This window comes from Acinonyx jubatus, chromosome C1 (assembly GCF_027475565.1).
Source record: "Acinonyx jubatus isolate Ajub_Pintada_27869175 chromosome C1, VMU_Ajub_asm_v1.0, whole genome shotgun sequence".
Taxonomy (NCBI): domain Eukaryota; kingdom Metazoa; phylum Chordata; class Mammalia; order Carnivora; family Felidae; genus Acinonyx; species Acinonyx jubatus.
Window position 1 is genome coordinate 13,551,472 of NC_069381.1, and position 20,017 is coordinate 13,571,488.

The window sequence follows — 20,017 nt, forward strand, 5'->3', positions numbered from 1 at the left end:
ACACACACACACACACACACACAGTATCCCACCCACCCATCCTTGGTGCTGGGGCACCACTCTCAGAGGACAGAGAAACTGCTACAACAGGAAGGCTTCCAGCAGAGACCTGACTGGAGCCTCGAGATTCCTCATCCCCATTCTGCTGACAGGGAAGCTGAGGCTCACAGAGAGGAGGCGACTTATCCAGCGTCACATAATCACAACAGCCAACGCCGTGAAGTGGTATCTGTGATGAGCACTGTTAACTCCTTCCATCCTCACAACTGGCTTAGGAGGTAGATGCCATCATGACGCCCATTTTACAGATGAGAAAACTGAGGCCCAGGGAAAGGTGGCAACTTGCGCAAGGTCACAGAGTTCGAAAGTGGCAGAGCCGGGACTTGAATCCAGGCCGTCTGGCCTCAGAGTCCAAGTTCATGAACCCGGCTCACCTGCCTCTGCTCCCCTGATGGTGTGACTGATGCTGGATTAGAACACAGTCTCTCACATCCCAAAGCCTTGGCTCCTTTCTCTGTGCCAGCTGGCCTCATAAGAGGAGGAAGAGGGGTCAGGAAGCGTGTACATCAGCCTCCAGGACTCAGAATAGACCCTGAGTCGCAACGCCTCCAAACCCCAAGAGCAAAGCGCTAAGGCTCCCCCGCTGACCTGCCACACTGAGCCCAGCATGGCCCTGGCTGTGTGGCCCCTGAAGTGAGGTTCCTGTAGGCCCGGCCCAGCCTCCAGCGCCCTCCAATGGGCAGGGAGTCTTTTAAAACCCTGAGATCGTCCCAAGGGGGCCCCCAAGCACTGCCCGGATCCTGCCACGGAACCAGCACGGCGTCTCTTCTCAGGCTCAAGCCCTGCTGGGGCCTCTCTTCTCCCTGAGACGTGGCCCCCCCGCCACACAACCCCCAGCCCTGACTGAGCAAGAAGCCAGAAAAGGAGATGGTCCAAGACAGACAGACAAGCAGGAGCAGCCAGGGGGAAGGGATGAAGCCACTCACACAGCTCCCTCCTCCCTTACCTCAAAGTACTTTGTCATCAGACAGACAGACTCAGCCACTTCCCAAGCTGGTGACCTAGTAAAAGTGACTTCACCTCTTTCTGAGCCTCAGTTTCCTCATCCGTGAAATGGGACAGCAACAGTTCCTACCTCCTGGGTTGTGGGGATTGTACAAGATCAGGAACACTAAGCGTCATCTTAGTGAGGGGGACCCGCTTCCAGTTGCTGGGGGTGGCTTCAGGTCCAGGGTCCTGGGCTTGGCTGAGTCATGCCATTCTTCCCTGCAGGGGGTTTGTCCTCTGGGCTCCCCCTTCCCCACCCTGGGATCCAGAGTCTCCCAAGTGCCCGGCACATAGTAGGCCCTCAACTGGTATTCACTGGATAAATCTGCTTGTGAGCGGCCGCCCTGAGGCACAGCCGCGAGAAGGCCTGGGTACAAGTCCCGGCTGCCTGCACTGAGTCACTGCATGACCCTGGGCCTGTCCTAGCACCTCTCTGGACCCATCTGCAAGAGGAAGCTCTGATCACCCCCGGGAGCTCAGGATCTCCCTCCTCTTGCCTCTGGGAAACCCCAGGGCAGCCTGCCCAGTGGTAGGCCCTTTCCCAACAGGCCCGGCTTCCTGGGGACAGACAGCCGAGTGCACGCCCACCGCTGCAAGCCCACAAAGGCAGCAGGCGGCCTCCTCCTGGTGACTTTGCTTTGGGACAGATGGAACACGGTGGTGTGGCTTCTGTCAAGCCAGATGGCCTGGTTGGCCTTGGGGGCCAGGACACCAGCTGGGTGTCCAGCCCCAGCAGGCAGAACTGCTTAACCCCTTCCTGCCCCAGCCACAGGAGTTGGCATCCCCTTGGCAACTTCTGTATATTCAGGCTTCCTGCCCTTGGAGAAAAGTGGCCTCCCCCAGAGCCAAAAGGGAGTCTGGGAGGCAGCAGGGTGAGAGGGAGCCTTGGGGCAGGTAGGAGTGGAGGAGGTGAGGCCGCTGGGCTCCGAGGGCAGGCCTGGATCGTCAGGAATGTGCCATCCCAGAGGACAAGCAGGGGAGGGACTGATTCCTGGCTGGGGAGCCCCGCGGAGCCGGCTGCTTTGCTTCCAGGACACCCATGTGGGGCTAGAAGGCCACCAGCTACCTTTCTCAGGCTGGAAAACCCACTCCCCGGCCCAAACCTCAGAATCAGCACGGCCCTGTGAACAAGGAGACCCAACTCCACCAGGCTGGCTGAATGGCCATAGTCATGTTGCTCAACCTCTGTGGGCCTCAGTTTCCCCATCAGGAAGGATGGGGCCAGGGTGACCCCGGGTTCCAAGTCTACTTCCAGCTCAGAGGGTTCCATGACTCCAGGAGAAGGCATGTGCCTCCCTCCCAGGAACTGGTGGGGACCCAAAGGGACTGGCCAGATCCTTTCCACACAAACATCATGCCCTAACAAGCACGCAGGAGTCAAGGGGAACTTTAGAAGGGAAGAGGGCGAGCTTAGGGGCTCAGAGGGGAGTGGAGCCGTCTTCCCCAGGCGGTTGTTGCCCACCCATTCCCCTACTCCATGGAAGGCTACACAAGATGATGCAGCCTACGGGATTATGGCTAGAAGCCAGGAAGCGTTTTCCGATGGAAAGAGCTAGAAAGCACTTCCAGGGGAAGGCTCTGGAATGACCTTCCCAGGCAATAAGGTCTCTAAGCAGGATTTGCAAAGGTCCTAACCTCAAGGTGGAAGGAGGAACAGATAACCTCTGGAGACCCCTGGGGACAGCAAGCTGGTGTCTACAAGAAGTAAAGCAGGGCCTCAGGGTCTCTGCACGCGGGTGCCCGGCCAACCTGGTGTTCCAGACAGGGCATCATCTCAGGGCCGAGCATGGCCAGGCTCAGCTCCAGCTTAGGACCTGCACACTGGTCCAGCAGGCATCTCCGGGTGTCTCTCAGGACAGAGGCTGCAGAGGGCTCCAGAAAAGCCCACGAACACATCAAAATAGGCGAAGAGGCAAGGGCTGGGTGAGAGGGCTGCCAGCCAGAAGTGGAGTCTTAGCGTGGCCGAGAGGCGAGAACGTGGGGCCGGGGTCCACACACCTGGCTGTGAGACCTAGCTCTGCCACCGAGTTGCTGTGCCACCTGGGGCAAGTCACTGCCCCTCTCTGATGTGTGTTGAGGGAGAAGCTAAACATCTGTCAGTACTCTTGCAGCTCTGATTTAAGAGTCATTTGGCAAGCTCAACTAGGAACAAGAGTCTGCCTGTGTGGTCCATGCAGCATCATCACCAGGGCCCAGGCTCAGGGCCTGAGTATAGGGGCCCTGAAAACAGATGGATGGATGGATGGATGGATGGATGGATGGATGGATGGAAATGGTGGTGGATGGATAGATGGGTGGATGGATGGATGGATGGATGGATGGGTGGATGGAAATGGTGGGTGGATGGATGGATGGATGGATGGATGGATGGATGGATGGGCGGGTGGATGGAAATGGTGGGTGGATGGATGGATAGATGGATGGATGGATGGATGGATGGATGGATGGATGGGTGGATGGGTGGATGGAAATGGTGGGTGGATGGATAGATGGGTGGATGGATGGATGGATGGATGGATGGATGGGTGGATGGAAATGGTGGGTGGATGGATGGATGGATGGATGGGTGGATGGAAATGGTGGGTGGATGGATGGATGGATGGATGGATGGATGGATGGGCGGGTGGATGGAAATGGTGGGTGGATGGATAGATGGATGGATGGATGGATAGATGGATGGATGGGTGGATGGGTGGATGGAAATGGTGGGTGGATGGATAGATGGGTGGATGGATGGATGGATGGATGGATGGATGGATGGGTGGATGGAAATGGTGGGTGGATGGATAGACGGGTGGATGGATGGATGGATGGGTGGATGGATGGATGGGTGGATGGATGGATGGGTGGATGGATGGGTGGATGGAAATGGCGGGTGGATGGATAGATGGGTGGATGGATGGATGGATGGATGGATGGATGAATGGATGAAGGACGGAAGGAGGGATGGATGGATAGATGGAAATGGTGGGTGGATGGATAGATGGATGGATGGATGGATGGATGGATGGATGGAAATAGTGGGTGGATGGATAGATGGGTGGATGGATGGATGGATGGAAATGGTGGGTGGATGGATAGATAGATGGGTAGATGGATGGATGGATGAATGAATGGATGAGGATGGATGGATGGGTGGATGGATGGATGGATGGATGGATGGATGGAAATGGTGGGTGGATGGATGGATAGATGGGCGGCTGGATGGATGGATGGATGATCAAGTGGGATCATTCCTGAAAAAGAGGAACAGAAGGTCCTAGACGTCCGCGGGGATGATTCCTTACACTTGCCCACAAGGCCTCCTTGGAATCACATTCCCACAACTATAGACCCTCCAGCACCCAATCGTCTTCTCTATCTTATACATACGCGTGCACATACCTACCCATGCATACTTATATATGCAGCACACACTCCCAGCACAGTGGCCCAGCTCTGAATCTTGAGGACAGACGCTCTGGATCCCCAAAGCCAGGAGATTTATCTGTTCCAGCCTTCCCCCCGGGTATCTTGGCTTTCAGAAGTGTGCTCTTGAAGCTGGGTTTGAAATGAGACTCAACAGCGGTGGAACCCAGTGGAGGGTGATCTTTTAAGCCACGGAGACCCCAGTTCACATGCCAGCTCTGCCACTTTCTAGCTATTTCAAGGAGCAGGTCACTTCACCTGCCAAGACTCTGTTTCCTCATCTGTACAATGGGCATGACAGCAGCCACCCTTCAAGAGTGCGGTGATTTCAAGAGAACATGTCCATGAAGTTTAGGACTGCATCGGGTACGAGAGATGCTCTTGGGAAACGGCGAGCTGAGTATTATGGGATAATGAGACCCTGGCTTCCTTCTTGGAGGAGCTGAAGGCGAGCCAAGCCTCCCAGGGCTTCTCTGCCTGGGCCCTGAAATCGTTCCATCTCCTTTCCCACCTTGGGGGGTGGAGGGTGATGTGCCTGGGCTTAAAGCATGCAGAAGGCACAGAGCAGCCTTTGTCCCAGAGACGAAATTCTAAACCAGTTGCCCTGACGTCAACCCTGGAAAAACAATGAGAATGCGGCCTTCGACGTCACCTCTCTGCCCAAGGTCTGGGAACGCACACTACACCCACAAGGCCTCATAGAGGCAAACTGGGGGCTGGACCAGAACCCAGAAGCCATCCTCCCATGGTGTTAGAGAGGCCCAGAAGGAGGAAGAGCTGCCCCCTTCCCCTCCCCCCAAGGGTCAGGGCCAGGAACACGCGGCCCACTGCTCAGCCTGGAACAGGGACCCTGTGTGTGTGGCGAACAGTCTTCCAGGAGGGTCCGCCAGACCCAGGTTCCGATCCCAGCTCTGCCCCTGCTTCCTGAGCAGTGAGACCTCAGGCCAGGGATGGGACCTCCTGAGGCTGCCTCCACATCCACACAAGGAGTCTGGGACTTAGAGGGCCCCACCCCCCAGGCGGCAGGAACAGGGACACACTCCCCCATGCAGCAAGGCCACTGGAAGCCACAGCCTTGAATGCTGGGTCTTGCCCTACCACTGACCCTGCGCTGACAATCTGCTGGGGATGTGACCTCCTCCTTGCTGGTCAGGCAGGCGGCTCTGCTGGGGAAAGGAAGTGCCCTGAACACAAAAGGCCAGCCTGTAGCCGGAAGAGGGAGGGAGTAGGCACTTCTTACTGTATGGGGCCTGGGGGCTGGGGACGCTCGGACAGATGGGACAGAGCGGTAACAGCTGAGGGGTCAGCACCGCGCTGAGCACCTGGCATGCGCTACTCGGACCCTCCTTACGACGCCATGAGCTCAGGATGGCATCCCCATTTTATAGATGAGAGAGTGGAGGCTCCGGGTGGCCTTGCTCAGGGTCAGAGCCCCACCTAAGTGAAAACCCGTGTATTTATTACACGTTAGGGCACGGAGAGGAACAACCTATGAGTTGGGGGATGTCCCCTGAACTTGCCAGTAGTCTACTGAGCTAGAACCTCCGCTGGGCTAAGTCCTGGGGTTTTAAATGTTAGTATTTTCTCCGAAGGCAAGTGGAAAGCCAATCACAACAGAGTATGAAGACTCTCCATAAAAAAATGTACAAATCCCGGGCGCCTGGGTGGCTCAGTCAGTTCAGCGTCTCACTCTTGATTTCGGCTCAGGTCATGATCTCACGGTTTGTTGAGTTCGAGACCTGCGTCAGGCTCTCTGCTGATGGTGCAGAGCCTGCTTGGGATTCTCCCTCTCCCCCTCTCTCTGCCCCTACCCCGCTCGTGCTCTTTCTGTCAAAATAAATAAATAAACTTAAAAAAAAAATAGTACAAATCCAAAAGTACGATTTGTCAGCCACAGCCCCAGACCGGGGATCTCTGTGGGGCTGGGGACCCGCCTTTCAGGTTCACACAACTCCAGCCTTTAAGGCAAAGTTCTCTGAACTTCGCACTCTGGGGCCCACCCCAGAGGAAAGAGGATGGGACTGGTCCTCACTGGGTAAGGCTTATCAACAACAATGTCAGGGGGGGGGGGGTGTCTCATCATCTCATTTACACAAGAGGAAACTGAGGCACAGAGAAATGACACAGCAGAGCACGCGGTAGAAGACGAGGATGGTCAATGAGGATGGTCAATCAGTCGGTCAACAACCCAAGACTGCTGGCCTGAGGCCAGGGGAGGGCCTTTTGTTACAAGGTGACAAACCCACCAGGACCTCAGAGTCTCTTCTGTAGGCGCAGAGGCTCATCCACGGCACAGGCACCTGGATGCTGGCTGGGGGGCGGGGTTCAGGTTCTGCAGACTCCACTTGAGGCTCTGAGGCCTCTTCACCCTAAGAGCAACATCCTCGGCAGTTTTCAAAACCCCTCCTTAAATGGCCGTCAGACCCCAGAAGGATCCCTTAGCTCAGGGTTTCAAAGGAAACCCTACTCTGCTGTGTGACCTCAAGGGAGCTGCTCTGCTTCTCTGGGCCTGAGCTTTCTCATCTGGAAACAGTCATGGGTATGTGAGTGGGGCGGGGGGGCGGGGGGGAGAGGAAAACATAAATCACTGAGGGACGAACTCTCAGAAGGTCTTTTTTCAAAAGACACAGAGCACATCTACTCACCCGCAACAACAGGGGAATAATGCTGCCCGGAAGCAGGATCCGGATGCACTGACTGAGCTCAGACAGCCCCTCAAGCCCTCTGGGCCCAGCAGGGGTAAGATGAAGTCACAGGTGTGAGGGAGCAGGGACAGGCAGGGTGGTCAGGCCCGGGAGGTAAGGTGAACAGCCTAGCCTCCCGGCCCCTGCACCCCTACCCATGTCTGATCCTAGGCTCATCTCTGATGGGGGCTGGGGGCCGAGGTCTCCCATGACCAGCATTGACCTCCAAGACCCAACAGCTATCACTCTCGCCAGGGAGCCTCCCCTGCCCCCAACGATGATGTACAAGGGGTGGTACAAAGGGACTGGGGTGGCCGAAGGCAGGGTCCTGACCCTGGGGGCTCCCAGTCTACAGGGTGTAGACCAAGGCTCCCAGACACACGCGTGCACACACAAAGGCTCACAAAGCCCCGGCAGCAGACAAAGAGCCCCCCGCAGCGGGCTGGCATTGGGTGGGCAGAGGGACAGGGAACAGGGCCCCCCTCACAGCCCTGCCCTGCCTCAGATGCGGGGCGGGGGGGGGGGGGGGGGATGGGAAGGTGAAAAAAAACAGCCATAAGGACTAAAGACCCAAACAAGAATGAGGGAAAGCGGGACAGGAGGGAGGATGAGAGGCAGCAAAATGGAAGAAAGAGAGCCAAGAAGGCCAGGAGGAGGGAGGGAGGGTGAGAAGGGGAAGAAGAGTGAGCAGGCAGGCCAGGCCCGCACGTTGGCATGGCAACCTCACCACCAGGCCTTTGACCAAGCTGTTCCCTCTACCTGAAACACCCTTCCCTTCTCTTCCACTCTTACTGGACCTCCGAGACACAACTCAGGCGACATCTCCTCCGGGAAGCCTTCCTTGACTGGCCCTAACCTGGCTCGGGTGCCTTCCAGAACCCCTGGGTTTCGGGCACTGCAGGGTCCCACCCAGAGCTCCAAGGCTCTCTGGTCCTGTGGTCTGACTTTGCAATAAGCTATTGCAGTCAGCCTCCCCACCCACCGCCCCAACATGGCCTTCTGCCCATTACCACAGGGGCAAAAAGGAGGTGCTGAGAGGCCCTGGGAAGATGTACCGACCCTGCCCTGAGAGGAGCCTGTCTGCCGGGGAATTTCACAAGGTCCACTTAGACCAGCAGTCTTCCCCTCCCCCAAGACGGCAAACAGGCGGCAGCCAGCCAAGTACCGTCTTAAATAACCCAAGTAATAAAAATGGCCAATTAAGAGGGCGGAAGGCAGTGTCTCCACTGCGGGGGCGTCTCTCCATCACGCAGCAGATGAGCGGGGGGCTGTGTGAACCGGGCGCATCCCAAAGTCGGAGCACGCAGGCAGGCCGGCCAGAGTGCACTCAGCAAGCATCTCAGAGAGAGCTCTGAGACAGCCCCCGCCCGGGGCAGCCAAGCGGAGGGGCTCCTGCCCAGGCCAGGGTCCAACTGCCCTCCGACCCCCACCCCTGCCCCTTTCCCCAGGACCCCCAGCCTCATTTAATAACAACGACGGCAGCTGCCAGCGTCTGAACACCACCATCCCACTGGCTTTCCCTGCCACCCACGCACAGGACTGTCCCCACTTCTCAGAGGAGCAAAGGACTCTCTCAAGTTCACATGGCTAATAAGCAGCAGAAACTCTCCCACTTCCTCTCCTCCCAGCTTCCAAGTGCCACACAAGCGCCCTTCCCCGAGCTATCTCGTTTTGTGGGCTTCTGTCCAACATCAACATCACGGGCCCGTCTCGGGGATCCAGTGGGGGCGTGAATGCAAAGGCAAGGGAAGGATGGGACATCTCCTGGGGCCTCGAGGAGCCCCAGGCTGCCTGGGAAGCTGGGGAGGAAACGGCAGAGTGTGTAGGCAGGACCCAGGCTTCTAATCATCCCCCCCACGCCCCCAGGGCAAACACTCAACAGTTTATAAAGTGTTTCCGCAGACATCACTTCATTTAACCTTCCAAACGGCCCAGGGAGGTCAGAGGTACTGTCCCCATTTCACAGGAGTGACAACTGAGGCTCAGAGCATGGAAGCTACTTGCAGTGGGCACATGTCCCTTCGTGGAGACAGCATAGAAGGTTGAATCTGGAGCCTGACATCCTGAGTTGACATCCTGGCTTCCCATCTGCTAGCTGTGTCTGGGCTCAGGTCCCTCAACGTCTCTGCAGCTCAGTTCCATCCTCTAAAACGGGGCTAATGACAGCACCTAATGCATAGGGTTAGGATGAGGTCACGTGAATCAAAGGTTTGTAAACCGCTTTGAATGCAGCTTGACGAAAAGTAAATGGTAGATAAATATTTGTTTAATTAATGAATTAACATTTATTGTGCCCTTACTATGCACAGGTACTATCTGAGCGGGTGCGTGTCAGGTGGCATCGTCACATTTGCCTGTGTCCCCAGACTCTGAGATCCCGAGGGCAGGGGCTACATCTGCTTCCCCCCAGTGCCCAGCACGGGGCCTGGCGCACAGTGGGTGCCCAGCCACAGTCAGGAGAACAAAACCTCAGCTTCTCAGACATCCACACCCAGTGGGCTCATCTTCCCCAAACGAGGCACGGAGTGACTGTCACAAGTTCCCTGTACCCAGGCAAAGTTTATGGAACCAACCGAAAGCAAAAGTTAGGGAGACCCAAGCCCAGGGCGGAGGCCCGTTTCCCTGCAGTCACCAGAGTGCCGGCTGCTCTCTCCTGCTTGTCACCAAGTGACGAGAAACCCTGGCCCCTGCCCTGGGAGGGTGTAGGTGCCGGGTACGATCAAAGGAGCGTTAGCTTCTTCTCTGAGACCCACATCCAGCCCCTGGCTTTGCTGTGTGGCTTAGAGTGAGTTACTCTTGTGCCCTGAGCCTGGGTTTCCCTCTGCAGAGATGGCACAAGGTTTAAATCAGAGCAGGGGAAAGTGTCAGACAGGTGATAATCCGTGCCCCCTGACCCCCCCGCTCCTCCCCCTGCCAGGCCCACCGGCTCCACTATGCCAGCCTCTGTGGCTGACCAGTAACGGCTCCCTGCCCAGAGTCCAGTCCCCGACCAGGATCACCTCCAAAGAGCAGGGGGGCTAGGCCGCCCTCGACGGTGGCTGGGGAGGTTCATCTGCCTGCCACTGCCGGTGACTCACTGGCTTCTTGAGAAATAACTACCGTCAAGTGAGAGCGGGAAGACTTCCAGTACAGCAGCCGCCTTCTGTTCTGCCACCCGTGGTGGCAATATTGTGACAGGCGCTGGGGAGACCCCACGCCTCAGCCTGCCTCCTCACCCTGGACCAGCCTTCCCCAGGGCGGCAGGAACCTGGCCAGCCCGTCTGCCCCGAGGAAGAACGCTAAACTCGGGGTCTAGAGATGCAGACCGGACTTGCCGCACGATCGGGGGCAGACTGCTTCACCTGTCAGAACCTCTCACCTGCCAAATGGGCATAATTAATTCTCAGCTCTTGGGGCTGTCTAGTAATGAACTCTCACTTATTTAAAGAAGCCATCACAGGGGCACCTGGGTGGCTCTGTTGCTTAAGCATCCGACTCTCGGTTTTGGCTCAGGTCATGATCCCGGGGTCGTGGGATTGAGCCCCGCGTGGGGCTCTGTGCTGAGCATGGAGTCTGCTTAGGATTCTCTCTCTCTCCCTCTGTCCCTCTCCCCCACTCGCTCTTTCTCTAAAATGAAATTTTTGTTTGAATTTTAAAAAATAAAGACCTCATTACAGAGCCTAGCACATAGTAGTTGCTCAATTAGTGGAGGCTATTAAGTCATTATGGCTTATTTTTTAAACCTCTTTCAGAACGTTCTACACTCCGTATTTCGGTTGATTTTTACAGCAACCCTGGAAAGCAGGACTCATGAGAAAACTCCATTTTATGGAGTGACAAACTGAGGTGCCAAAGATTAAACGGTGTGCGGATCCGAAACCACTCCAACAAAGTTACAGAGAGACCAGGATTGGCAGTGCCCTGGGCCAGCCCATCCTCCCACCGTCCCCCTTCCCCGGTGGACAACCGGAACCTCGGATCACAGCACAGCCAAGCCGGGACCACGACCCGGACTCCATGGGGCTCCGGCCGCCCCCTTGCCACCCGCCAGGGGACTCGGCCAGGCCACAGCCCCTTGAGGGAACCAGAGGCCTTCACCAGGTTTACTGCTGGGTGACAACTACCCTCTCTTGTACCAAGAACTAGGGCGAGAAACCACATCCTGCCCAGGAAGCCGAATGCCCCGTGCCCCCTGAAGGTGGGCGGGCACAGCTCTGGCGGGCAGGCAGCAGCCTCACCAATCCTCACCAGCCTCCCATCTGGCCCGCGCAACCCGCAATGGCCAGAGGTTACATGACACCCAGAGGCCGCTGGCGGAGACGCTGACCGCCCTCCCCCCAACCTCCGGCCTGGCTCTTGACTTCGGCCCACAAAGCCGGCACCACTCACTTCTCAGGGCACCCACGTTTCTGCCCCGTGAAATCCTGCCGTGGAACTCTTACAGAACTTCACTTAGACAGGGCTGGAGCTGCATGAGCCCATTCACCCTGCCCACAACCTCGGCATAGCGATGAGGAGAAAGACCCAGAGAGGCAAAGTGACTAGGCCGATGTCACTCAGCTTTCAACCCCTGCACCAGGAGCCCAGCATCTAGCACCGGGTGATGGGTGTCATTCAAATATGGTCCAACTGACGCGTGGGGCCGGGAGCGCGGGTCTCCCGACTCCAAACCAGCCCCTTCCCTCCACGAGCCGCGAGACCCCAGATATATAGTCTGTGGCGGCCACCGGCGTCATCTGGGCCTTGTGTCCCCTGGCCGCACCGGGGGCCTATCACCACACAGCGGCCAGGCGCAGGGCCCTCCCTCACCGCAAAACGCTTGCTCAGCATGGACTCTGGCCAGGCCCGGGTTGGGCTCGGCCAGTACACAGACCTGGAACCGGCCCCCACAAGCTTCCAGTCTGTGGGGAAGCAGACATCCCAGGCAATTGCGATTCAGGGTATGGGGTGCCGTGATGGGAGAGGTCGTGGGCGCTCAGGAACACCTGATAAAAGAAAGTCAAGGAAAACCAATGCATCCCGGTCCTGAGCCGAGGAGACGACAGCGCCTCCTCCCCTGTCCCAGGCCTTCAGCCATCCATGACATGGGAAACAAGCAGAACACCAGCCGGGCTTCGCTTCCCCGATGTGATCAAAAGCCAGGACTCCAACTGCAAAGTCCACAGCCTCCGGTATTGTGGACACATGGCACCGTTTAAATCAATGCCCCTAGAAGTCAACGCATCTCCTTGCGGCAAAGAGCAGGTTCAGATTCTGGGTTTACCCTTCTGTGTCCTTCAAATGCCGACACGTGTGCGGATGCGGGCCAAGAGCCTACAGAGACTGAAAGCGTGTGAGTCCGTGTGTGTGTGTGTGTGTGTGTGTGTGTGTGTGTATGCGTGTGTGCACTGGGGCGGGGGAGGGGGGCAGGGGCCTCGCATCCGGTGGCCAAGGCAAAAGCCCCGCCCCACATTCCTCAGGGAAGGAATCTTCAGCGTCAGCTGTCTCCAGGCTTCCTGCTTCCCTTTCTTTTCTGGGACCTCATTCCCCTCCCTCTGGCTTGAGGCTCTGAAAATCCCTCCCAAATGTGTTCCCAAAGAGAATGCCGGCACAGCCAAGAGACTCTAGGATACCCAGAAGCTGGATGGAGGGGGTTTGTGTGTTTCTTTCAATGAAGGTTAGAAGAGAGGGCGGGGGGTGGGAGGGGGGTGGCCAGAGATTTCCGGAGGCACAAATCAACCGCTAAGAGTAGGAAGAACACCCTCCTTAGATGCTGGACAAAGAAGTAGCCCTTTTTCCCTCCTCCCCCAACACCATGTCTGGCGCCTTCCACGGGACAGAGAGCTGCGACGCGTCCTGAAATGGGTGTGCTGGGCGGTCCAGCATTGTGCCGGGAAAGCCCTGTGAAATGAAGGGAACAGACATTGCGGGAGGTCAGAGAGGGGACCAACCCGGAACCTACCGAGCCCCAGGTGCCTTGTCACCAGGCTCATTTATTCCTCCCCAATTCCTAGGGGAGCAACATTACTCCCCCACTTTCACAGACAGCGGTGGCTCAGGCAGCTCAGAGAGGTTAAGCAATTGCCCACACTCACACAGAAAGTGGCAGAGCTGGGATTTCAACCTTCTTTCCACCATCCCAGGCTGCCTCCCGGAAAAACCAGAAATAAAGAATCCATATCGGTGGCAGCTTCAGAAATAACAGAAGTGGCAGGGAACGAAACCTTCCAACCAGCTTTCCGGGGCAGTCTTCTGGCTTTGGGGCACTCAAGGGCCAGCAAACACCTGCTCAAGGGCCTTCCAGGGCGTGATGGGAAAAGGCAGGGGACACTCCAGCTGGCTCACCCACCAGCCCTTCTTGGAGCCCTTCATTCAGGCCCCCAGCCCAGCCCCTTCCGGCTCATGATCAGAAATAGCTGTGACAAAAGTCCCTCCCATCCCTGAAAGTAGCTTTTTAAAAAATGCCTAACGGCAGACACAGAAAGGTGGAGAGAACTCTCCCAACACCCAACCACGGGCAGATGATGTGGGCATCACCTCAGCGTGGTGGGGAAAGCTTTGGACAGCAGGCTTCCCAACTCAGCTTTGTGGGTCAGCTCCCTCTGGGCCTCAGTTTCCCCACCTCAAAAATGAAAAGTAACTCAGCTGAATCAGCAATTTCTCTTTTTTGTTTTTTCTAAGCCGTAGAGCCCTGTTTTCCAATTGAATCCTCCTCAGAAGATCAATATGACAGTCACAGAAATGGAGCATCTGTGGTTGATGAAAGCCAAACCCCAGGTGCTCGGCACCCCTGCTCACTGTCCCCAGAATTGCCCCAAGGCTCCGGGGATCCAGAGGGCCCATGTGGGAACCATCAGGATCCAATGATCACTGTGGTCCCTTCCTGACTCTCAAAGGAAGCTCCGATCACCCAAACACCAGGTTAAAACAAACCAAGCCCCTCATGCTGACTTGAGTCAGAGGCACAGACACTTAGCGACCTGCAGCAGGGAGGGAAGGAAACCAGACAGTTCCAAACCACACTGGGCCTGGGGCAGGAGAGGGGGAGGCCCAGACTGCCATCCCATGAGGCAGGAAGGGCCCTAACCCGGACCCCTTGGAGTCACAGACCAGAGTGTAGAGTGAATTACAAGGGAAACCCCCTCCTGTAAAGGTGGAGGGCCTAAGGCTCAGAGAGGGCGGCAATTGGCCTGAGGTCACACAGCGCCTAGTAGCAGAGCCAGACCTGGAGTCTGGGTCTCCTGGACGTGATGCAGAAAAACCCCCACGTGTTTAAAGTTCAGATAGATTCAGCAGGAATGTCCAGGGAAAAGCCCCCAGCTTGCAAACTCAGAACAGGATATTTTGGTGGCACTGGGTGGTGACAGGGCAGAGATGTTTGTTTTGGTTTCCAAATCAATGCTTGACAACCTTGTTGGTGTTACAGTTTCGGCAACCACATTTCATGGCGAAGAGCTCAGAGCTGGTTGGACCAAAGGGAAACCAAAAGCCGTAGCGAACAGGCCAGGGGCTGTGGTTTGGGTTGCGTGTTTCCAAAGCATGGCTCCTATACCACCGATGGCACATGAGATGATCTGAGGCGGTTCACAAGTGACTCTTTGTGTTTAAAGTCTACCGACTACAGAGGTGAGTGAATAAACAAAATGTGGTCTGTCCACACAGTAGAACGTTATTCGCCAATCTAAAGGAAGGTACTCCTGGAATTTGCTACAACATGGATGTACCTCAAAAGCACTAAGTGAAAGAAGCCAGACACAAAAGACAATCTATGGTATGATTCCATTTCTATGAAGTGTCCAGAAGAGGCAAATCTATAGAAACAGAAAGCAGATCTGTGTTGCCTGGGCTGGGTGGGAATGGCGATTAACTACAAATGGTCATGAAGGATCTTTTGGGGGGGGGGGGAGGATGCAAGTATTCTAAAACTGGACGGTGGTGATGGTTGCACAACTCTATGGATTTACTTAAAAAAAAAAAAGAATCACTGAATTGTGCGCTTAAAATGAGAGGATTTTAGGATATGCAAATTCCACCGCAGTAAATCTGTGAAAGGATATTTTACACCAGGAATAATGTGGTGGTAGGTGGCTATGGCCGCACATCCCGGACGGGGAACCCAAAGGCCCCCAGCTTAGACAACACAGAGCTGCACATCCCAGGCTGCCCTCTGGGGAAGCAAGTGGGGGGTGTCCAAGGCTGTGAGTTCCTCTGGGGCGGGGGGGGACCAGAGGAAACCCGGGAACCTTTCGTTTCCTGGCACAGGTGCCGTCCAGTGCTCACGGCTTGGGGTTCCATGCTAGACATCCCGAAAGGATGTAAAGGCTTCAGTGGCCAACAGTGCAAGCAAACCCCGTGGTCCCATCCCTCAGACTGTGCCTTCTCTCATGGACAGGGGCCCAGAAGTGGGCTGGGAGTTCCAATGCAAGATTATATTTTGTCAAGACCTTCTGAGATCATCTAGCCTGGTGGTTTTTTAATTTTTTTTTTAAGTTTATTTATTTTGAGAGAGAGAGAGAGCAGAGGTAAGGGCAAAGAGAGAGGGAGAGAGAGAGAGAGAGAGAGGGAGAATCCCAAGCAGCCTCTGCAGCACAGAGCCTCAACTGAGACGGGGCTCAGTCTCAAGAACCATGAGATCATGACCATGACCAATGCAGAGTCGGACGCCTAAGAGCCACCCAGGCACCCCTAACTTTTTTTTTTAAGTGGTTCAGATGTCTGCCCTCCTCCCAAGAGAAAATTCTTATGAGAAGCCCAAATACAGAAACAGGTAAAAACAGAATGCTACTTATATACATTTATATTGTAAGTTCAAATATAGATATTTCAAATATAACCATTCTAAATTCAATCAGTGAAGTTGACGAGGCTATTTTGATTCATTAACACTTAGAATGGGGACTACAGATGACAGCACCACTTTCCATTTAATTCTGTTTCCAGTTTTGGCTGCAGAGTTTCACGAAAATCCTGACTCACACAGATAAGTAGCTACAAATGGGAATGGTTTTTAGCGGTTTGCTCTGCAATGTCAGAGTACTCTTCAGACAAATAGAGAAGGCAGGAGGGTGGCTCTAACTTGAGGCCAACTACTAATACGTTAGTGTGTCAGTGGACTTCAAGGAGTTAACGTGAACTTAAAAAGTGAGCACATGTTGGGGCGCCTGGGTGGCTCAGTGGGTTAAGCACCCGACTTCGGCTCAGGTCATGATCTCACTGTTCGTGACTTCAGGCCCCGCGTTGGACTCTGGGCTGGCAGCTCGGAACCTGGAGCCTGCATCGGATTGTGTGTCTCCCTCTCTCTCTGCCCCTCCTCCCCCCCTCAAAAATAAATAAATGTCAAAAAAATTTTTTTTCAAGTGAGCACATGTTTATAACCATACTTAACATTTTAATATAATTTAAAATATTAAGTCTCATGTAATATTCAAGGACCCCCTCCCCAACAGCATCTCTAAGGAAGCATGAGGCTTCAGAGAGCATGGTTCTAACCCACTCACCCCTCACTTTACAGATAGGGAAGCTGAGTCCCACAGAAGGGAGTATACTTGCTTTGGAAAAATCCAAAAACTTGAGCCCCGAATCAGCTTCAGAAAAGATGCGCCTCCCCGGTTCACAAAAAAAAAAAAAATGGAGGAAGGGAAGGTGCTCGTGCAGCCCAGAGGGTGGGAGGAAGGCACCCACACTCCACCTGCCTCAGCAGTGGCCATCTCATTCCAGGCCAACGCCAGAGGCTGACATCACACCCCACGCCCTGGGTGCAACTTGAACAGAGCATTGCTCAACGCCAACCTATCTCCCTTTGAGATTGGGCACGGTTTTTCCATCCCCTTAGTCGCCCGGTCCAAAAAAGCACACACAATAAAACAAACACGGCACAAGCCTGGGGCATGACGACACAATCAACAGTGGCAGACAGAAGGGCCCAGCCCTCCGTGTTTCACCATCGAGAGCAAGTGCCTGTTCCCCTACCCCACCCCAGCGAAGCTGCCCACAGAGGCAGAGGTAGCCTTCCCATGGCCATGGCGGGCCACCAGGCCATTCTCAAGTCCTCAAGAGAAGACCAGACCGGGAGAGGAGCTCGTTCCCCCAACGGGGTGTAAGACCTCCCGCTGAGAGTCAGGCCCTGCCTGAGACAGACCTGAGACTTGGGCCTCTGCTCCACGCTGGCCTGACACAGTCTCTCGTCTCTAACATCAACGGATTACTTCTCCCCTTCTGCAACCCTGGGTAGATTTTATTACGCCAGTCTCTCTAAATGAGCAAACAGGCTTCCAAATGGTTCAACAATCTCCCTGGCCGGTGATGGAGCCGGCATTTGAATCCAGCCCAGTGGAGGAAAAGGAAGGAGACCCACACCTAGCTCCCTGGGCAGACCTGTGTGCTCATGCGAGCCCCAGGACTCAAGGAGTAGAAGGAAAGATCCTTCTTGCAACATGCTCCAAACAGAGGCTCCCAATGCGGAGAGCTGCCCATGCCGGGGACAGCAGAGGGCCCTGCCCCCACCCAGGCCCGAGAAGCTACAGACAGACCCCTCTCCTCTTATTGGAAAGCTGAGCCATCAGTCCTGTAGACCAGGCTGCAGGCAAGCAGGAAGCAGTGTCAGTGTCCCAGCTGGGGAATCGGGACTGGGCAGGAATGTGCAGGCTGGTCCTGCAGGCAGTGTGCCCCCCACACTAGCCAGAGATGGTGGTCTGGGTCCATTCAATGTCTAGTTTTCAGCCCAAGGTCCTCACCTCCTTTGGGCCTTTAGGGCTGAGTCTGTTGGGGCTCAGTAAGCCAGGACAGTAGTGGGGTGGGGAGAAGAGGGATGAAGAGAGCATTTTTAAAAGCTGGTGGCCAGTCTGATGTAGGCCCCGCCACCTGGACCTTGCAGAGCCAGAGCAAAATGGCAGACTCTGGCCCTAGTGGGTAGGGACAAATCTACCCATTTTCAAACATATGGTCTCATTTAATTCAAGGAACAAAAAAACAGTAGTTTGGTTGAGTTTTTTCTTTTCACCCGCGGAGGGAGAGGAGCCCACCCCCTACAGCCTTGGAAAATACCTAGAGCAGCAGACAAACTAGCCAAAAGTCTTTCCATTCACTAGTCGTTCAAATCCTGGTTTCACCACTATCAGCCAAGTCACCCTAGGCAAGTCACTTGCATCCCTGTGCCTCAGTTTCCTCATTTACAAATCGGGGATAAGAATGCCTTACGCTCTGCGTTGGCATGAGGATTAAATGAGATCACCTAAAACACCAGTGGTTATTATGTCACCTAGAAAGCAACCTGCCTCGACCAATGACAGCGCCGAGGTGTCCCCTATGGTAGTCAGCGCCAGCCCCCATTCGTGGAACTAGATAACTGAGTTTTCCAAGCGCGTGTAGGGCGCCAGGCAAACACAGCTCCCAGCCCACCTGCTAGGACCAGCTGGCCGCCCCCGGCCCCTCCCCAACGCACGCATTCCGCGGCCTTCGGGACCTGGACGCCCCCTCCCCGGAAGCTGCGCGGGGGAAGGGCAGTCTGCACTCACCTCCGCTTGTACTCGTCGCGCTCGCGCTTCACCTTGGCCAGCACGTTGTAGAGCGCTCGTATCTCCGGCGTGATGGTGTCGATCTGCACGCCCACGCCGTCGGGGTGCACCCACGACACGCCGGGGCCCTGCACCGTCTCCACGCCGCCGCCGCCCGTGCGCCGCACCTGCGTGTAGCTCCAGATGGTCCCGGGCAGGCGGCCGTAGTGCTGCGGGTGCGAGCCGCCGCCGGGGGGCAGGCCGCCCAGGGCCACGGCGTTGGCGTTGGCGCCGGCCGCCGCGCCGCTGCCGCTGCCGAGCCCGGCGCCGGCTGCGGGCGGCCGCAGAAGCTCGGGCCCGGTCTGCACGGCCTGCTCGCGGGAGAAGGTCTTGTAGCGCAGCCGCCGCTCGCGCTCGCTCTGCTGCTGTTCCAGCTGCTTCTCCAGCAGCCGGTTGCGCCGCTCCAGCTCGTGCACCTTGGCCAGGAAGCAGCGGAAGCGCACGTTGAGCCCCTTCAGGAGGTGGATGTTGGAGCCCAAGTCGTCCCGCAGCGCCGCCGTCACAGGCGACGGCCCCGGCCCGGCCCCGCCGCCGCCGCCACCCCCGCCGGGGCAGCTCCCGCCGCCGCCGCCCGGCGGGCAGCCGAAGGCCAAGGCCATCTCCCCGAACAGCAGCGAGTTCACCATGCGCCGGCTGCGCGGCTCAGGGCCCCGGGCCCGCGGCTCCAGATGCGGCTCCAGCTCCGGGCAGGGCTCCCGGCGCGGCCGGGCCAGGGCGGGCGCGGGCTCCAGCGCGGCCGGCCGGGCGGTTCCAGATGCGCGCCAGATGCGGCCTCCGCAGCGACGGCGGCCGGACCGCCCCCCGGATGTGGGCGCCGAGGCGAGGGACTGGACTCGGGGCCGCGGTGGAGGCCGCGAAGGCTGCGTGAGGTGGCGAGGGTCGCGGGTCCCTGCTCCGCGGCTGTCAGAGTCGGTGTGGAGGCTCCGCGGCAGCGGCGCGCAGAGGACTCTCGGCCGGCACTGCCCCTCTGCGGCGGGCCCCGCCCACTGCAGACATAGGCCCCGCCCCTGCCCTCGCCCCGCCCACCCCACCTCCCTCTGCGGCGCTCCCCGAGACCGAGGCCCCGCCCCCGAGGCCCGCAGCGCCGGGCCCCGCCCAGGAGGCGGTGGCTCCGCCCACCCCCGCTCTAGGCTGCTTTCTGGGCTGGGTGGACCGGCTGTCTGCAGCTCTGGCTCCTCCTGGCTCCCGGCTGGACCACGCCCTCTCCCGCGCCGAGTCCCGCCGCCCGGCCCGGCTCCGACTCTTTGCCTGGGGACATGGACCGCAGAGCTGCACCAGGCCCGCGGTTAGCTGGAACCGCCGCAGAGCCAGCCCGGCCCCTTAAAGGGGCCGGCAGCCGGCGCAGCGCACGTTTCCCTGTTAGAGCGC

The 20,017-nt window shown here is 57.0% G+C and overlaps 1 protein-coding gene across 2 annotated transcripts in view; it reads right to left on the reverse strand.

The window, feature by feature from the left end:
* The window catches only part of IFFO2 (intermediate filament family orphan 2), a 50,730-nt gene extending 31,118 nt beyond the window's left edge, over nucleotides 1–19,612 (reverse strand). The window contains exon 1 of one of the 2 annotated variants that reach the window (XM_027060258.2): nucleotides 18,611–19,612. In XM_027060258.2, coding sequence (XP_026916059.1) covers nucleotides 18,611–19,275 — 665 coding nt within the window. In that variant the 5' untranslated portion in view covers nucleotides 19,276–19,612. The remainder of the gene's footprint in view (nucleotides 1–18,610) is intronic. The other variant, XM_015081564.3, reaches the window with a different exon arrangement.
* Between the last annotated feature and the right edge of the window lie 405 nt (nucleotides 19,613–20,017).